This window comes from Pygocentrus nattereri, chromosome 16 (assembly GCF_015220715.1).
Source record: "Pygocentrus nattereri isolate fPygNat1 chromosome 16, fPygNat1.pri, whole genome shotgun sequence".
Classification (NCBI taxonomy): Eukaryota; Metazoa; Chordata; class Actinopteri; order Characiformes; family Serrasalmidae; genus Pygocentrus; species Pygocentrus nattereri.
The window spans coordinates 18679220-18699412 of NC_051226.1; the positions used below are offsets into that span (position 1 = coordinate 18679220).

The window sequence follows — 20193 nt, forward strand, 5'->3', positions numbered from 1 at the left end:
GAAGAAACAACGTTGGTCTCGCATGGTCTCCACAGTGTTGTGTTGGCTACTGACACGGTGTAGAGTCAAGCTTATGGGAGCTACATTCCGGAGAGCTCCAATGAAATAAACTCCCATTGTTATTCGGGATGGAGATCACGAACTCTAACTGTAAGTACCCATGTCGCTTCTTTTAAAGTCTTTCGTAGTTACATCTCTGTAAAAATAAGTTCAAATCGGTTTTATCTATAGAGACATTGCTTGCTGAGCCTTGAATGCAGGTTACTTATTAATAAGTACATCATTTATCTGACGTCACGGATAAATGATAATATATAGAAAATGTGGCAATCAGTATTCATATTAATATAAATAAGAGATAGTGAAGTCACCTGGTTGGGCTAACCTGCACGACGTTTAGTGATGCAATAGCCAAGCAATCATACAGCTTCACGGAATATACTCAATATAGATTTAATATGAATTTAGCCCAGTCACTAAAATTAAACCTGAATGAGTTCTTCTTCTTCTTTCCCGCCTATTTCATCAGTTCAAATCCTGGGTGTGCAGTAGTCATAATAGCAAGGCTCATCTTTTGAAATGTCTCTCTTGATGAGAAATAAAGCTAAAAGTAGAAGTAGAAAGCGTTGGACATTATATAAATCAGGAGACAGAGTACTTGTAGCCTATAGCCCACTGCTAACTCCTTGAAAATGGGACAAATAGGCTGTTGGGAAAAGCATAGGTTAGTAAGACGCCTGTTCAGTGATAGATACTACACTCTTATAAATAAAGTTTCATTCTTATAAATAAAGGTTCTTGGCTTGGATGTATGATTCTAGAAAAATAAAATCTTTAATACGTGTAGAATCTTTACATTATATAGGGGAATATTTAACCATTAAAATACTCTCACATATTCACAAGTAGTTCTGTGAAGAATCATCCACTTTGTTGAGGAGTGAATAGTTGCAATTTTATGTCATCAGTCCAGATAACTCCTTTATTTTATAGACCTTTGTGGACCTAAAGCCACAGTGACACTTGATATTCTTTTCTGTAGTCCTCCCCATCCTTTGACCTGCCTATCAGTTCCTCCTTCCTATCCCAGAGGTTTAAAGGCAGGACAGTGTGATGGCTATTTCTGACCTGTGTGAAAACGGCCTTGCCCCTTATCCGGGAAATCCGTTCTGGAGAGTGTGTCCGACTCTGTGTTTGTTGTGTGGATGCCAGGAAAAAACAGCCCATGCACCAAGTGCTGGTTACTCTTTTTAGTTTCTGAATCATTTGGAAACTTTCTTTTTGGGTGTGGATTCGTTTCTTCTTTGTTGAATAGGTGAGTCTGCATAGCTGTGGCGATGAATCCCACGTCTTTGCCTATGATTTGATCACATCAAAGAGTGCACAGTTTCAGCACACCCTTTTGATCGTGTTTTAGTTATGAATAGCGTGATTTTGTGGACTGAAATGTTTTTACCTCAGTTTCAAAGTTTATAGCCTTTATCCCACATGAGGCCAGGCATCTATTTTTATTTCTATTGCACTATTTTGACGGTTTCTCTAGTCTGCTGTTAGTAGTTTTGGACATGCAGTGTGTGTGTGTGTGGGTGGGCATCCAGTGATGCACTCTGTTCAATAAGGTCTCCTATCAGCAAACGTTTACCATCACCTTCATTGGTACAAATGAAATTCAATCTAGTTGAATTCTTCAGATGAGTTAGAAATAGTTTGACAGGGAGGAAAAATGATGTGTATCCAGCATAGCAATGTTGAGCAACTGATGGTGTAAAGCTTTGGACCGTATATAGACTTGAGTAAGGCTTGTGTCAAAGTATCAAATATTGCAATTCAGGCCTATCACCTTCAGTTTCTCAGTACAATTACAGAATTTTCCTGCCTTTTTGCATTTTTATATTCTACACTTTAGTTTCCTTCATAGAAATTCTTGTACAGTACTGTGCAAATATCAGAGACCATGCTTCATGTATTGAATATCTAGTCAAAAGTTATTCATTTTTCAGAGACTAGGTATAGGAAAATCCACTTGCATAAGGCAGGAAAAGTCAAAGAATTCAAGTTTATTATTAATTAAGAGATATAGAGTTATTATTAAGAGATATAGAGAAAATGAGCCTCCTAACAACAGTGCAAGACCAGGTGTCCCACCAAAACAAAGTCAAATAAACAGTACTTTCATCTGTTAACTAGTACCTTTCATCTTTCAGAGAGGAGATCAAACTCCACTCTTGCTTCATATCTGAAAAAATCCACATGTGTTTCTATCCATCTTTCCACTGTGAGAAGACAACTCAACACTATGTGTCACTATGGGTTAGTAAATAAAGGAAATTGACAGAAAAAAGAAGAAAATTTGCAAATCAAATGAAGAAGCTGTTGGAGTTCTCAGAGCAATGGACTGACCACCATGGAGTCCAGACCTCAGCATCACTGAATGTGTTTGGGATGTGCAGAAAATGCAACCAGCTTCTAAGACTGAACTTTGATTCAGGAAAAATACTCTGTACATGTTTATTTGAAAAACTGACAGAAAATATCCTAAAAAGAATGTAATAAAGGCAAAAGCTTCCATGTTATTTTCTATTAAATATATTTTCTACTTTTCTTCTTGATATTGAAATAACTGAAGGGCGGTCTCTGACTTTTGCACAGCACTTAAGATTTAAGCACATTTTACTGAGTGTGTAGTATCTGCTTTTTGCATGCCCATTAAGATTTAGCACATTAAGATTTATTGATATTCTTCAGCAATTATAGATATTGAAAATGCTTGTCCTGTGAGATCTGGTTTATTTGCTGATAGTGACTGGGCTTTGGCTGGAGATTTGCACTAATGCCTTCTCGTCCACATGGCACACGTCTATAAATACCCACAGTTAGACAGAAACAAAGGCTCCACTCATTTGTGGCCTGCAAGCCCTGATGCACACAGGCCTTACAGTGTCTCTTCCACTGGCATTCCTCAGGAAAAAACATCAGCCGCCAAGAACAGCTCTTCTGTGGAGCTCTTTAGTAGGTTAGTAGAGGACATGACTAGTCGAGCCGTGGCTTAAATAGCTTTTGTGTTCTGGTTGGTAGCCCCTCTTTGACTCATGTCCTCAAAGAGCGGAAATCAAAGCTAAACATCAGAGGGGTTCACTGCAGATTACTGACCAGCGTGTCAGAGTCTTAATAAGTGTGGGTCAGATGTTGGGAGGAAGCTGGTGTGGGGCGATGTTGGGAATGATGTGCTCTATCAACACTTCTTACTCTAGAGTGTCTGGGAGAAATACATTTGAATATGATTCAGCTGGGAATTAACCCTTTGAACTGTGGGTTATTACTCAGTTAAAGAAACTCTACAGTGTTTTTTTAACATAATCTAGTGCATCTGTAGCTTGTGGTTGACACATTTCTCTGTACTTAGAAAAGAACTGAAAACATATCTGAATTCTGTGAATAAACATTTGAAATATGTGACTATATAATTGCACTCAGAGAACATTAGTCTTAGGATGAGACAGACATGAGAGAATATCTTACCAAAGAAGTTCTTATGATGTTTTATCCAACTTTATTCCACTTACTTTTGTTTTCCCTAAGGCCTTTGCATTCCCCATACTTACTCAAGCGCATCCAATCCAGCCAATCAAGGACTTCTGAAGAAGTTAATTATCTGAAGCAGGAGTGGAATTCACTGGAATTTGGTGTAAGCAGTGTGAATCTGTGGACCTAAACTGCCTTGTGTCCACAGTTCAGACTTGAGGTGGTTTAAGGGTGCAAGGAATGCTTACTTGGCAAACATTGGGCAGCCTAATACCAATTGAGTGTCGAGTGCCACAGCCAATCTGGATACTGTTGCTTACCATGTCTGTCCACAATTTACCCTTCTTCTAATTGTTACTTCAAATGTGACTTGCTTGGTGACTAGGCACATTATTTCACACTAGTTCCATGAACATAACGTGTTATGTGTATTTCAATGGCCCACCAGACCACCTGATATGAATCCAGTAGAGCAAATTTGTAATGTGGTAGAACGGACAATTCACTGCATGAATATGCAGCTGACAAATGTGCAGCAATTACATGATGTGGTCATGTCATCATGTCAAGGAATATTTCCAGCACCTTGATGAATTCATGGAATGAAGCATTCAGGCTTTTCTGAGGGGAAATGGTGAAGAATGGAGGTCCTGATGACAAAGCCTTTGCCTCTGTTATGGACAAAAGGCCAAGCACCTATTTCACACCCCAAGCACACACCTACCACACCAATACAGTGCCATAGAGCATATGACCTGCTGTTCTCTTGCTCGCTAGAGAGCTGCTGGTAATCATGATCATGACAGGGCTTGTTAAAACATTCCCTCAGCAGTATATCATTTCTGTCATGAAAAACTTGTCACCATTTTTAGAAACTGTTTGAACACAGAATACATTGTTAACTTTTCATGATGAATGGCAAATATAAATGGTCCAAAAATACTTTATGATAAGTATTTATACAGTATTTATACTGTACATTTAAGTTAAGAATGTAATTTTACATCTTCTGTAAAGTTTTCTGGAAAGTTGAAATAGAACGGTTTGTTTTGACTATGTGTCTATGAAACACTTTTGAGGTGAAAAAACTTGAAATTCTATGTAATTATATAGAATAATATTGACCTTGCTAAAGTTATGGCACATTTTATATGTCATGTTTTATTTTTCTCCAATATATTAAACTCAACAAATAGATTGGGCACCAAGATGGGCAGAAAACCACCATATTTAAGTTATTTTCGCTTAGAAAATCAATGAAACATGTAACTTGACCATAGTTGTACAAATTTTTGCATGTGACTCAATCTGTTTTAAGGTGATCACTCAGTAAAGTCTCATTTAATCTAGTATTTAACACAGCTGTACAGTATGTTCTCTCTACTTGACAGTGCGCTGGAGCTGTGCTGTAGGGCGTCATTTTAGGTAGTCAGGTGAAATAGGTTGTTTGGTGCAGCTTGTTGTGAATAGAGAATATAAATGGTACTCTCATGACTGTGTGACTTAGATCTCATGACTGCAGCGCAGAATCAAGCAGAGAGCCAAACACAGAAATGGCCAAAAATCTTCTCTGCTTCTCCTCAGAGGATAAACTTTTACATGATGCATTGACCAGACATGAGTCCCTTTAGCAAACTGAGGCAGAACATGGAGTGACCTAATTACAATTTTCCTACATTATGTCCACAAACATGTTTGTATTGTTTATATGTGGGGCAGAATTGATTTGTCCAAGTTTTGCTGTGCAGGCACTTGTGGAAAGTGTTCATGTGCATAATTATAAAACACCCTGAAGTAGACGTTGCTTTGATGTTCTAATGATCATGATTTCAGAAAGGCAGTAAAATGATGGTTGGGCACAAAAGTAGGCTAATGTAACTAACAAGTAGCTTTTTTAAAGCACATAAGAAAACCTATGTGAGATTACTTAACAACCCGAGAAAGTATGTGATGATTTGACATACATTTTGATGCTAATTGATATTAGCTTTTATTACTTGTTAGCTGCATTAACCTTATAGTAACTTCAGACACCAAACATGCCTAGGCTGATTGACTACATGGTGAACATTTTTGGCTAGAAATTGCTTTTAGTTCATGTTTTGCCCTCTTCATCATCCAACCGGAACAAGATGTTGTCAACTCGGGACGTAACCACTAGGTATCCATTTCTGTCTTTTTGCTAGCCATAAGGAAATCTAACAGGCTCCCACTGTCACGTTTCTCTTGTTTGTGCTCAGAGCACAGTTCAAATAATTTGCCCTTCACTCATTTCCCAGGGTTGCTGAGACTTCCAAGATTTCATCTTCAAAGCTTCTATCTCCTCCCTTTTCAGTTATGTGGCCTGTTGCTTGTCTGTAATTGACTCCACCCAGTAAGCTGTCATCCGCTGAAATAGTCAGCATTAAATTATGCCAACACTCTGTTATGACCATGTGGCCTCCATGTGACCTTGAGTGGTACAAACAAAAGCCTCTTCTATGTGCCACTCCTGTGTGCATGTGTGTGTGTGTGTGTGTGTGTGTGTGTATGTATGTGTGTTCAGGGGATTAGTGCATGAAACACCCACTCACAGCACAGAGCTCCAACAGCTGATGAGCCTCTTTAGGAAGTATGTAGCGTTCAAGGTCTAGTGCTTGGAGCTCTTCCATAATGTTTAGGTTTTCAAAACTGAGTCAGTGAAGGCTGATGTGTTCGTTACCACAGCCATCTGTGGCCGGAAGTCCCAGAGAGCTCTCAGAGTGGGTAGGATGGTTCTTCGTCTCCCTCCATCACATGCTGGCATCCTTTATTTGACATAACAGATTTGTTCATTAAGGTTTTCCTCAAAGTGTGTTGAGCTGTCCAATGATGTTAGCCGTAGTGGCAGTTTGAAAAGATGCTGTGGCCTGGAGGAAATGCAAACTAAAATGTAATTAAAATGTATTATTGTTATTATTTTTTTTAATGTTGTACCAAGTTGCAACAATATTCATACATAATGTTTAGTAAAAAGAATTAGAATGAATTCATTTATTTCAGTTACTGCTAATTAAATTTGCTAGCTAGCATTGTGGGCTCTAACCTGAACAATGTCATTATAACTCATAACTAAGTTTTACCAACTAGTTGTTAGAGCTGCTTAAAGCAGATAAAGACTCCTAACTTATTCTTCGCTTCAGTGTATGGTTCTACCAAAAACTTCTGACTGGTATAGAACTCTCACTCTTCTCATTTCACATAATGTACTTCATAGAGCCACTGAAATGTTCTTTAGTGCTGTGGTACTCCAGGGGCCTCCAGTCATTTAAAATTTTTGCTCTATTGCTATGTATTGCGATTTGGGTTGACACAAATATTTGGACTATCTGGGAGTCCCTGAAGACTGGTTTGAATATCATTGCTTTATGGAGCCAAAAGCAGTTCTTCTGGTGCATCACTCCAAACAACCATTTTTTTTATAAGTTAGCCTACATTTTCTGTCTTTTAGGCTGTCACTAGTTTCTGGTCAGATGCCAAAATGATCTGGGGGTAGGGCTGGACGATATGACAAAAATTTATATCACGATATATTTCTTAATTTCGGTCGATACGATATAATTCCGATATCGATATGAACTACATAAAACCACAGAAAAATGCAGAACACGAATGTCTGTACCTACAAACTTCTGAAAAATAAATTTGCCAAGTCTATGAACCCTCCTCCCATGTAAGCTTTTAGAAATACAAATGGTACAAATGAAACAGTGTTCACCTTTTATTTGTATTCAGCCGAACAAGAAACATGACATTGCCTTCAAATAAACATAAACTTCTTGGCTTTGTCAATATTAATATCTTCAAACTACAACATGGGCTGATTATCTTATTCTTATGTACATATAAGGAAACAAAAGTGCTTCATCCAAGATAAGGAATATGAAAAGTGCTCAGAGTTTCTGCAGAATACAGAACAATGAGCAGGCAACAATAAAAACACATGTACGGTTTGGAGGTTCGGCTTGACCACAGGTAAGCTGTGGTCGCAAAATACGACACTGACTTCAGCTGCTCCTCCACCCTTTCCCTAACTTCACCATAAAGCTTGGGTATAGCTGTGCGTGAAAAATACCGGTGTTCTGTCTAATTGTGCTGCTTTGTCGAAAAATGCTACCGTAGCGTTAATCGTCAGCAGACTCTATCGATCTGTGCTACTCCATCGAGAAATGCTACCTTATCGGTTTGCACTTCCAGTTGTGTGTTTCCCATTAAATAGAGCCTAACTCAGTATTATGATGCATTTAATTACAAAATCAAGTACGTGCACTGTATGGACAAGGGAAGCATGGATTTAAATCCATTATAACTTCCTTATTAAATATTTTCCATGTGTAGCATATCTCGATAGACTAATATCACATGTCAAATAATGCATCCCTTATCGAAAAATGCTTCCAGTACAGACCCATATCTTTTTACATCACTACTTACTCTGTGTGCACCGTATGGACAAGGGAAGCATGGATATGCAGTTTATTATAACTTCTTTATTATAACTTCTGTATACAAACCATATATGCATATATATATATATATATATATATATATATAGCTAAATGGTTAGGATTACAAAATGGTTTGGTTACAGAGAACACAAAATGCACGACATTATCAGTTAGTTTTTACATTCTGCAGAAAAGTGCGATGAGAGCAGGCAGGATGCAAAACATTTATTAAGGAGCCTATATAAATGTTTATAGGTCAGGAAACAATAAAAAAGATAAGAAATTACTCACCTGAACGTATACTCGACAGAAAGGGAGCATAGATTAATGGGCGTGGAAACTTATGACAAGGCTGTGGGTCTGCGCATGCGCAAAAGCGCAAAGTAGCAAATATCGATGCGTAGCACAACTCGACAGAACACCGGCGGCCAGGGAGTTCGTATCTGGGGTCGATGACTGAAATAATTTTCCTGAAGCCTACATTTTCCACTGTAGTAAACGGCATCATGTCCTTAGCCAAGAAGTTTGTTACAGCTTTAGTGATGTCTTTATGACGCTTGGCCTGTTTGTCATATGGCATGAACGCAGCTATCCGTGTTTGCTGCGTGGGGTTCCCTTTGCTTAACACACCTGCTGGTGATGGTGGGGGTGCTGGTGATGTCTCAGGGACAGGTTGGCTTAAACTTTTATGGTGCCTCATCTTCACACTCTCAGAATATTCTGTCGAGTGGAACTGCTTCAGATGATGGAACATATTTGATGTGTTCCCGCTGCTAGTCGGCACCACTCTACGGCACATTTTGCAGTACACTGAAACCTGAAGTTGATCAGATCTTCGATAGCCGAACCACTTCCACACCACTGAATTTGTCTTTCCTCTCTTATCAACTATTTCGTCTGTTTTATTATCACTCGTGGAAGCTCGTTCAGTCACATTTGTATTGCGGTCAGCGGTACTCATTTTACAGCTAGAACGTGCCGCGTTGGAACCGAACCGAACCTAGCCTGCTATTGCTGAGCAGTGGCTGCGTGCCTGTGGTGTACGTCATCAATCACTGTGCTTTGCTTTTTCAGTTCAGCTTGAATGTAATGAACTGGTGGCAGCGCCCTGTAATGAACGTCAGCGCAGATGTTGTAAATAATATTTATCGAAATATTGAAAATGTGCCTAAAAATCATATCACCGTTATTGAAATATTTTCTATCGCGATATATATTGAGTTATTGCCCAGCCCTATCTGGGGGTAATGCCAATAAAGAGGTGGTATAAATTAGATTGAGAGTGTCTAATCATTTTTGATAATTTCTCAGATAGGTGACCGTGAACTGTGAGGAGGACAGAACAGTGAGGCACTGAAGGTTAGGGGGAACCAACAATGTGTCATATTTGGGAATATCTAAAGCGTAGAGGAATAGGAAGCAGAAGGTTGGCGTTGATAGAAAGTGCTTTCGTCAGTCCAGACAGGAAACCACAGCTGCAGGACATATCCTCTGACCCACAATGCCAGCGCCTCTGGACACCACAGCTGCTCTCAACCAAAATGCCCCGTGTGTGTGTGTGTATACATGTGCACAAGTGAGCGAATGATTGTTTATGCTGTGTTTTTGAGTTCTCCACATTGCATTGTCCCCTTTCCTCCAGAGTGATCTCACTGTCTAATTTTGGCCTTCATAATAGTATATTGTTGAAGGAGACCTCAGTTTGGGCTGTTGGCAAAGCCATTTCTCTGTAATAATGCATGTTTACACTTTACATCTTATACTTTCTGCTATAGATAGATTTTTAAAATATTTAGAACGCCTTTGCTTCCCTAAATATCAGATGTTTTTAGCAGGAGGGAAAGTTTGATTACCTTACATTTATATTTTCCCTGAAGAGATGTCTTCGCATAGTGGGCTCAGAAAATAAACAACAAACAAAATCCTTTCGAGTGATTTGATGTGAAATGATCTTTTCTGGAGAAACTTGCTTACAGAGTTGTTCACAGTGATGGTGATAGGAACCAGACGTCTGATGCACTTAATGATTGTAAGAGGTACCTCACAGAAAGTTATTACATGAAAAGTTTATAAATATGTTGTCTGAGGCACTGCACCCACAGCATGGAGCTCCAACAGCTGAAGAGCCTCTTTAGGAAATGTGTAGCGTTCAAGGTCCAGTGCTGGAAGCTCTTTCATAGTGGTTACAGTTGTTTAAACGCATTAATGACGGAGACATACATGATATATACTGGGTGTTTTAAGGCAAAAGACTGCTCAAAAAACTTTTTTTTAGATTTGTCACTATTTTGCAATGATCAACATTACATATAAAAACAGAACAGATGTGTATATTTGGATATAGACAAATGGCTGTATTTACATTAAAGACATTGTGACCCCTGGTTCTTCATCACCACTCTGAATGACTTTGTTCACGTGTCAACCATTGAATTATGCTGAAGTTTTGAAAAATTGGTGGAGATCCTCTTTAATGCAATGTTTATGACAAATAAACTTACATAATTGTAGTTACGTAAAGTGTGATATTCTAGTTATGTTAAATGCAGGCTAACGCAGCTAACCAGCAATTAGCATTGTGCAACTTGCATGCCTAAAGTATCACACACTTGCCTCAAGCCACATCGAGTAATCTCAAATAGGCGTGCTTGGTTTCTGACACTGTATGACTTACTGTTATCTATTGAAATGGACAAAATTATACACTTTCAGGCTTCAAGATTGCTGCTACAATTGTTTTTAGCTGAAATACTTTTGTCCACTTTCATATATAACAGCATGTCATACACTCACAGAAACCACATAAGCAAGTCTATTTGAGATTACTTATGTCTTGATGTGGTTTGAAGTAAGTGTGTGATGCTAACTGGTAGCTATAAGCTTCCATTACTTGTTAGCCCCATTAGCCATGTAGCCCCTGTGCAAAATGGAGAAAAGCAAACTTCTGTCAGCACACATGCTTTGGCTGATCCACTACATTTTGGATGAGAGGAAAATTTGTAAATTACATTTTTGCCTGAATCATTGCTCTAACCTCTGCAAACCTGACCTAGTTTCTGGAGTGGGTCAGTGGGGGCCAGACAGTGGACTTGGTCTGGGGGCGTGAGTTGGTTTCGTGTGGGAATGAGAGTTCCTCAGAAACAGGACGGGTGACTCCCTTGTCCAAGTCAAAGCGTGCACTCACACACACATACTCTCACACAATGGTCCTCTGGAGAGCAGCAGGCATGGAGTTGTGCACTGCTCTCTGTACAATAACAGAGATATCCTTCTCTCTGCTCCCTGAGCTTCCGGCCCCCATTCACCTTCCTCCTATCTCTTTTTGGGCTTACACAGTCATGCATGCGCGCGCGCGCACACACACACACACACACTTCCACTTCCTTCTCTCAAGGAGAGAGGAAACCGTGTCCTGAGGAAATAACCTGTTGTCCATTAAGTGCTCCCTCAGTGGAAAAATAAACAAATGAAGAGAAGCTTAGCTGTAATATTTTGTGCTGATTGTGTCTTTTCAAATAAGGTTGCCAACTGAGAGCCTTCAGTGTCTTGATTTCTTAAAACCTCTGATCAAAGAGATGGAAAGGATCTCCAGAAGTCTGTGTCCTGCAGCTGCAAACCAAAGAGCATTTGACCAGAAGATTAAATCTCATTGTGTGGAAGTGTCTTTTTTTAGACAGAAGACTTTTTTTGCCTGCGGAGAACTTATGACCTTTGTGAAGTTTATGTACCAAAAAATAATTTCCAACTTCTCTTCATCCCTTAGGATCAATCACTGTTTTTTTTTTTAACCATGTTTTCAATATTAATATGCACTCTTACTGGCTGTTCTGCATTGTGCCTCAATTAAAAAAGCAGACTGAGCTGATTCACTCTTTATAAGCTAATGTGAATGGATGCAACTAAACTGCTGTAGGCCGAATGTACTGATCTGTACAAAACTATAAAACTAACACTGTTTACATACAATATGGAACTCTTTCATTTAAAAAAAGAGACTGGAAATGCTGTTCTATAATGTGGGCCCTTTAAGTGTTGGTTAGACACTGTATCTTGGCCTTCGCAAACAAATATATCTTAAGAAGTGTTAAAGTGAAATCTATTTTTGGTCATTTTATGGCTGTGATGCTAATTACTTATTTGAGATATTTGTGTTATAACTAACAATTTGAGTTTAATCTTTCTTAAAGTTTTGGTTCAAATTGGCCACTATCATTTCTTACCTTTGTCTCTCAGATTCCACCACAAAAACAGGCTGGAATGAGGAGGAGGACAGAGAGAAAAGGAAGGAGGGGGTGGTTAAAACAGTGAGGGAAAGTAAAGCATGCATGGCTCTGCAGATTGACGCTGTAGTAAAGAGGGGCTGAGAGACACAGAGTACATTCAGTCTTGTAGCAGCTCTGTGCATTAAGTCTGCATTTCACTGGACAGCAGTTCAGCTGCAGTGAGGATTATCAGAGGATTCCTGACAGCATGTCATTTTTGGAAAATGGTGTTGTCCTCGCCCCCCTCAGCTGTTGAGTCTGGTGAGATTGCTTGCTTACTTTTCTTGGCAGCTCAATCTAGATAGCTATACTTATGTTCCAGTGTATTAATGCTGAGTCTCATACACCTCTCTGTACTTCATGTATAAAAACTGTTGACAGGTTTGCCCTGGATTGCCTTGTCCGTCACTGTCCTTCTGATTGATAGTGCTCACATTCATGGACACATCTCTGCTGGGGATCGAACTGCTTTTATCTGATTTTATGGTTTGCTTTGAGGTGGTTGTGAGAGTCATTTTTCCATGAAAGTTGCATTGTTTGTTTTTGGGTAAGGTCAGAAGAGCAAGTGCAACCTTGCTGACTTTTTTTTTTTTTTGGCTTGAAGAAACAGAAAGAAGTAGTAGTGGACAAGCAAAAGAAACCTTCACATGTTGCATTCATTACTGTTGTCCAAGAATAACAGCCTTCAGATCAGTGAAGCTTAATGAGAAGCAGGTAGTCTGTAGATTTTATCTCAGCAGAGAGTCGTTTTCCCTCTCTTCTTACTGAGTCTGGGTGTGGTGGGGTGTGAATGTTGAAGTGTTTGCATGTGTTACCTTGTAGGGCAGACTCTCAGTGTCCATGATTCAGATCTGACCTCTTAACAGCCAAGGAAACCTCAGCTGCTTTAATCTGCACGCTAAAAAAGAATTTTTCATGGGTTCTTAATAAAGGCAATGGTTATATATAGAGTCATGACACCTTAAAGAACCTTGAAGGCCTTCATAATAGTAAATTGTTAAAGGAGATCTCAGTTTGAGTTGGTAGTCATTAATAAGGCATGATATCTTATGCTTGCTGCTATATATAGATAAAAAAAAATACTTAGTACATCTTTACTAAATGTAAATGTAAAAGGGTTTGCTAATGTACCAAATTGTGCATTAGAATTTGCAGAAAAACGACATGTTTAAGTGTTCTCTGTAAAGGATTTGTACTTATTTTCATTTAGAAAATCAATACAAGATGTAATTTGACCAAGGTGACCAGGGTATTAGTGAGATAACAGCTTGAATCACCCGCACAGAGGAGAACTTGATAAACAGATATATTTGTTAACTCTATGCTAACATCTTCATTGAGAATGAGTAGAGCAGCATCCAACTGAAGAAACAGAGGCTTATGTATAATTAGTCCTAATATGTGTGATATAGTTTGTGGGGTTTTGTAAAGCAGACTGACGTCAGAAGCCTGGATAGCCATTTTGTACATTTCTGCAGTGTTTTGCTGTAATAGAACCTGCTCTCCCTGAATCTGTTTGACAGGACGAAACATGAAAGTGTGTTGGCAAGATGTGTGATGATATCTTATAAAACTCTTGGAATGTGAAGATGTGAAAGTCAACGACTACTTTGTCACCAGCCCCAATTAAGGTGATAAGGAATTTTTGGAAAAAGATTGCTCAAAATATGAGGATCAACTGAGTCATTTGAAAGTGAACTCTGACCTGAATGACAACCTTAAAGGAAAAACCTTTTCAGAGGCTCTGCAGTGCAACTGAAGCCAATCAGTCATTAGAAAATATTCCCAAAACTTGGTCAGTATCATTCCTCACAATGGCTGTGCTAAAATATCTCCTGTGAAGAGTAAGGGGTGTTTTTTTGAGGAAGGGATGTGCAGTTTCCTGTGTTTGTTAACACTTTCATAACAGTGCTGCCATTGTTAACCATGCGAAGTTTTAGAAGAACACTGACATATGAAATTAATTCAGGTCATGCTCCTATCATTGTCTGTTTATTGCATTAAGCCACATTAGTTGCTTTGGCTTGGTTTCCCCTAGCAGACAGTCAAAATAGCCAGATGTCCAGTTGCGACAGCTGAGGACCTTTCCCTCACAGCCATGCTGCTGGCTAGTGCACTAGGCGTTAAGGGTTCGAAGTGTATGATAATTCTTCTGACATTGAACAAATTCTCAGATATGTGTTAATGATCTGTGTTGCAGCTTCCCTGTTCTAAGAACATTTTGACTTTATACGGTAGTCATGATATTTACATGCTAAGGCTTATTATACAGTAACTATATAGAAAGCAATGCAAAATATGCTGGAATGGAAGCATGCTGCTGGGTCCTGGCCATTTAAAGGGTTGACATAGCATTTCTTAAAGGGAACAGTTTGACAAACAATCTAATTTATGCAACATATTCCTTATATTGTCATTCCAAATGTAGCTGATCAATCAAGACATGTTTGATGCCAGAAGTTTCCTTTTTAAATTTTGCCCAGGGGCTGCAAGGCTAATGTAGCTAACAAGTAATGTAATCTCATAGCTAACCAGTTAGGCTGAAGTGAACTGCATGCCTAAATCATTACAAACTTGCCTCAGACTTGCTTATGTGGATTATCGTATTGAACGATCAACTGTTAATCATAAAAATGGACAAAAATACATCTCATAACTATGAGCGGTAGCCATGTTAAAGTCTGATTTGAATTCATGTTGTTCATCTCATATTTTTCCAACTTAGCTCAGTTTCAGAAAAGGAGAGAGTTTAAGTTTGCACTTTCCACAATGCTAACGGCTAGCTGTAGTCTTCCATTGCTTGTTGTATATCAGCCTTGAAACTTCGGCACAGAACTATAGAAGAGACATCAAACATATTTTGGCTGATCCATTTTGGGAAACAGGGAACACTGTGCCAAGCCAAACAAATTTCTCTATTAAATGCAGCAGTGTCCTAAAAGAGCACTTCATCTGTCATGAAGATATAATTGTCTCCATGTTGCTCATCACTGATCCCTCCTCTGTATATCTTCACAGCCATGGATCACCTGGTGAAGGAGCTGAATGTCCTGTTGAAGCTGCTGGAGCACGAACATTTGAGCTCAGCCACTGCAGAAAAGATGATTGTGGTCAGGAACCTGCTGGGACAGTTACAACCATCAGGTAAACCCAGCACACACAGCGAAAGGACATTACACTACTGATCTTAAACACAGAAGCAGATGTTAGTGAGCCGACTATACAGAATTCAGGCCTTTGTCTTTCAGTGAGAGGCTGGCTAATGGCCTGACCAATGCTAAGCTCCTGTACTTGAGTAAAGGTAGTGATACACTTAGTAAAATATTACTCACTTGAAAGAAGTGTTCGCATTTATAAAGTCGCAATTGTCTTAAAATGTTTGGGTTCAAAGTTATGCTTTTTTAAATTTTGAGCCACTCACTGATCATCAAATGGACTGTTGAAATTCATTAAAAATTTAATATGAACAGTGATGCAGTACAGTACCTGCATTCTAGTTGTGTTGTTTACTATGGTATTTAAACTGTGTGCAGTGTATACTATAAAATAATATATGTTTGCTAGCTTTCTAATTATATTTCAGAAGATAACTGATTCTATGTCTACCTTTGTACCTACTGCATGTATTTTTGGGTGTTTGATTTGGTACATCACCAAATTAATAAATGATAAATGATATACTGTAATAATCTATTTGCCATTTTTTTCAAGTTATCTACCTCTAGATTTGATCACCACTTTTGAAATAGAGCTTTTTCAGGAATTTTTAGAATCATCTACAGCTCTGTTTATCACTCTGTACACATGTCTTGCTTTTACTGCTTCTTAAATTCTCACTGGTTATTTGAAACCCGTGAAGTTGTACAGGTCTAGCATATTAGAATAATTTTATACATTTATCCCCTGAGCCAACAGTATGTGACTTGAGCAAGGCACCTAACCCCCAACTGCTCCCCAGGCGCTGTGGATAGGGCAGCCCACCGCTCCGGGAAAGTGAGCTCACTGCCCCTTAGTGTGTGTGTTCACTAGTGTGTATGTGGTGTCTCACGGAACGGATGGGTTAGATTGCGGAGGTGAAATTTCCCTGTTGTGGGATCAGTAAGGGTCACTTAATCTTAATCTACATTTGTCTGTGACTGAAAACATTAATTCCAAACTTTTGAACTGTTCTGTTGTACAGTGCTATTTGTACTGTTAATTAGGTTAAATAAGCCTGTTTCTCTGTGCAGTGACAGGCAGTGACTTCATATACATGAACACTTCACTCTATGGGAATGGTACAAGCTTTGTGGAATCATTATTTGAAGAATTTGGTAAGTTTGTTCAACATTTAATATTTTGTTCTATGGGTTTATTAATGGTCTATGATATAGACATAGCTGATAACTTCTCTCACAGTCACACTGAAATCTGTTTATTCAGATTGTGACCTGAAAGAGCTCAGAGATTCCCCTGAAGAGCTGAAAAACCAGGAAGAGGAGGAAGAGACATCAAAGCATCCGCCCTCAAAATCAGTGAGAAATGCCAAACCAGTGTGGCAGTTCTAGGCCTCTAAAGTGTTTAAAATGACTGAAGGCATATTTGTGTGATACTCAAAATGTTCAGAAAACATTACATTTGTTTTTATGTTGATATACTCAGTGACTCATTCATGATTTGTACAGTTCTCAAATGGAGTACCAGAGTGTTTTTTACACATGAATTCCTGTTTTATTTTTCCTAATTTATTACCCGTGTCTTTGTTCCTCAGAGCCCCACAGACACACCCCCTCCATTGCCTACCACACCCCCTCCTGAGGATTACTATGAGGAGGCTGTTCCACTAGAACCAGAAACCGTGCCTCAGTACATCACCACCCACAGTAAACACTCACATTACTTACTGCCTTAAATCATTTTAGCATGAAGATGATAATACAGGATGAGTCACCCCTTGCTGACATTGTTTTCTATCTCAGACAACTCCAGCCCACCAAATTCAATTGAGGATGCCTATTATGAAGATGCTGACAACAACTACCCAATAACTCAGCTGAATGGCCCATGCAAGAACTCCTGTAAGGGACATGTGTACCTACATGCCATACCGTTAAAATATGCATGTTTTCTCTCTCTGTTAAATGAATGTGGACCCCCCATGGACCAGAGCAGGTACTATTTGGGTGGTGGATCATTCTCAGCACTGCAATAACACTGATGTGGTGGTGGTGTGTTAGTTTGTGTTGTGCTGATCTCAGTGGATCAGACAAAGTGCACCTATATAGTAAGTGGAGCTGATAAAATGGTCAGTGAGCATAGAAACAAGAAGGTGGTCATAATTTTATGCCTGATTGGTGTGTGTGTGTGTGTGTGTGTGTGTGTGATGCACACAAATGATGTCATTTTGTGTTTTAGATGGATTTTTTTTATCTCTGATTTTAAAGGGGAAAGGGTTATCTCTTTATCTATCTTGGCTATCTCTTTGTGCGCCCCATGCAAGCCTATGGGGGGTCATTTTTGTGTTTTTTTGAAGAAAAATGTTGAACTTCTTTAAATTCTCTGTATCATTCCTAATTGCGTTGATTGCTCATACAAACAGACAATGACTCAGATGCCCTGAGTAGCTCTTATGAGTCATATGATGAAGAGGATGAGGAGGCTAAAAGCAGAGAGAGGACTCACCAGTGGCCCTCAGAGGAGAGTCCTGTGGGACCATTGAAGGACTGCCGTAAGTGTGCCTTCCTACTGCGAAAGAAACGCTTTGGTCAGTGGGCCAAACAGTTAACCATCATCCGAGAGAACAGACTGCAGGTAAGCACTGCTGACAACACACTTGTAGATAAAGGCATTTAATATTTTAATTTTTATTATAATAATTTAATTTTTTATTTAATATTTTAATATTGCAAGTGCTTGAACACCATTTTACAACTGTTTACTTTCTATCTAGTGTTTTAAGAACCCTAAGGACCGAACTCCACACACTGACCTGCCTCTGAATCAGTGCAGTGTCATCTATGTGTGTAAAGATGGTCGACGCAAAAAGCATGAGCTTAAATTCTCCATGCCTGGAGGAGAGTCTTTAGTGCTTGCTGTCCCGAGCAAGGAGCAAGCTGAGAGCTGGCTTAAGGTAAATGATCATATAGCCTGAGCAATAAGGTTATTTCTTGTTCTGTTGAAATTCACTCACTGTCCCCTTTGAAACACATCATGACCTAATAGCTCAACCTTAAGGATTTACAGTTTGAGACATACAAAAGTGCATCTTTTTCCTGGCTGGATATTTTTGCATGGCTTCTGACCAGTGATGACCAGAGTGGAAGTTGGCAGACAGATTGCATTGTGCATTAAGAGATGGGCTACAGTCAGTAATTACAAACCTACAGTGCAGTGCAGAAGGCATCGTCCATATATTTAATGTCCATTAAACAATCCATTAACTACAAGTTATTCATTTATTTTATGTTTTTTTTTTCATCCAAAGTTAAGTCGTAGAAGTTCTGCTTCTTACGGTCCAACTATTCCCTAAGTATTACTTCTTCAATAATAGCTTTTTGACAGTTGTTTTAAGTTGTTTTCACACAATGGAAGGATGAACAGTGAAAGCTGTAAATTTTACCAGATCTGAAGCAAAAGTGGAGCTTGATATTCTTTTATCGCTCTGTGATAAAAGCTGTAAGTACTGTTTATCTGATGATGGTTTGTGGGTCCATCAAGTTCAGCTTTTGAAAATCCTGTTTTTCCAGTTATTTTCCTTCCGACTGTGCCCTTCCTAATGCAAGAGGATTATCTTATATCTAATCTCCTCAGAAATATTTATTGAAAAATGACTAACTTGTACATAATGACCAGTTTGACTGGAAATTAAGGAAAATAAATTGTGGCCTTTGATTTTTGCAAAGTATTGAACAAAGTGGACTGATATGGTAGGAGTACTTCAAAAAGTGGCCAGTGAGTGTAAATACATTTCTTATAAAGGAGCCAGTGAGTAAGTTACAATGCATTACTCTTACATGGCCACTAACTGGAACTCAGCTTGTAACTGAATATTGAGGGATTTTACAGATTTTCTGTCTGTGGCTAATCTAATTTAGGCCATCCAGGAGGCTACTACGATGGCCAACAGTACCATTGCATTAGAGACATCATCTTCCCCCATGATCCCTCGCAAGACAGAGTTGGACAAGGTGGGCCACTTATACCCTGATCTGCTACCAGTGTATATGTATATATCCTTCACATATACATAGTAACTTTTTCTATATGTAACTCCAGATGATGGCTGCTGATAGACATATGTCAGATTCTGACAGTATTGTCAATGGAGACTCTACTCGGGAGGGTGGTGAAAATGGTAAGCCCTCAACGAGCTGCTACTTACTTGTAGTGCACTTTTCTGTCATTGTAAGTACACTATTAAAATTACAATTCCCCAAAGGGTTCTTAAGCTTCTGTTGTAACTGTTGTTTTGACATTGTTTGAGTCAGCGAGATTTTCTGAAAAGTTCAGTGAAAATTATAGTCTCTGGTGAGATGCGTCAGATGAAGTTCAGCTTAAAAATGCTGGAGTATTTCTTTAAAGAACCATCCATTTAAAAGAGAATTCAATTCAGAACCATCACCCAACTGTGTTTGCACACTGTGGAATGAAACCTATATATTTACTATCCAATACGCCCTGCGATGGACTGGCGACCTGTCCAGGGTGTATCCTGCCTTCCGCCCGAAGACTGCTGGGATAGGCTCCAGCACCCCCCGCGACCCTGACGGAGAAGCGGCTTAGAAAATGGATGGATGGATGGATGGATACGACTAGTGAACCTATCCATGTTTTTATATGTAATGTTGATAATGGTAAATTGGATACTATGTTTAAAACACCCAGCAGAAGCCAAGTAAAAGTATTATTACTTCTATGAAATATTGACTACAGTAGAAGTAAAAGTAGTTTTAAAGCGGCATTAG

The 20193-nt window shown here is 39.0% G+C and overlaps 1 protein-coding gene across 5 annotated transcripts in view; it reads left to right on the forward strand.

The window, feature by feature from the left end:
• afap1l1b (actin filament associated protein 1-like 1b) overlaps positions 1-20193 on the forward strand; it is a 29508-nt gene continuing 9315 nt past the window's right edge. For 2 of the 5 annotated variants that reach the window (XM_017698671.2, XM_017698672.2), the window contains exons 1-10: positions 12337-12511; positions 15269-15394; positions 16480-16563; positions 16673-16764; positions 17001-17112; positions 17209-17307; positions 17829-18040; positions 18180-18359; positions 19324-19416; positions 19505-19583. In XM_017698671.2, coding sequence (XP_017554160.1) covers positions 12475-12511; positions 15269-15394; positions 16480-16563; positions 16673-16764; positions 17001-17112; positions 17209-17307; positions 17829-18040; positions 18180-18359; positions 19324-19416; positions 19505-19583 — 1114 coding nt within the window. In that variant the 5' untranslated portion in view covers positions 12337-12474. Of the gene's footprint in view, positions 151-1219; positions 1316-12336; positions 12512-13862; positions 13882-15268; positions 15395-16479; positions 16564-16672; positions 16765-17000; positions 17113-17208; positions 17308-17828; positions 18041-18179; positions 18360-19323; positions 19417-19504; positions 19584-20193 lie in introns of those variants that run through there. The other 3 variants (XM_017698673.2, XM_017698674.2, XM_017698675.2) reach the window with 3 other exon arrangements.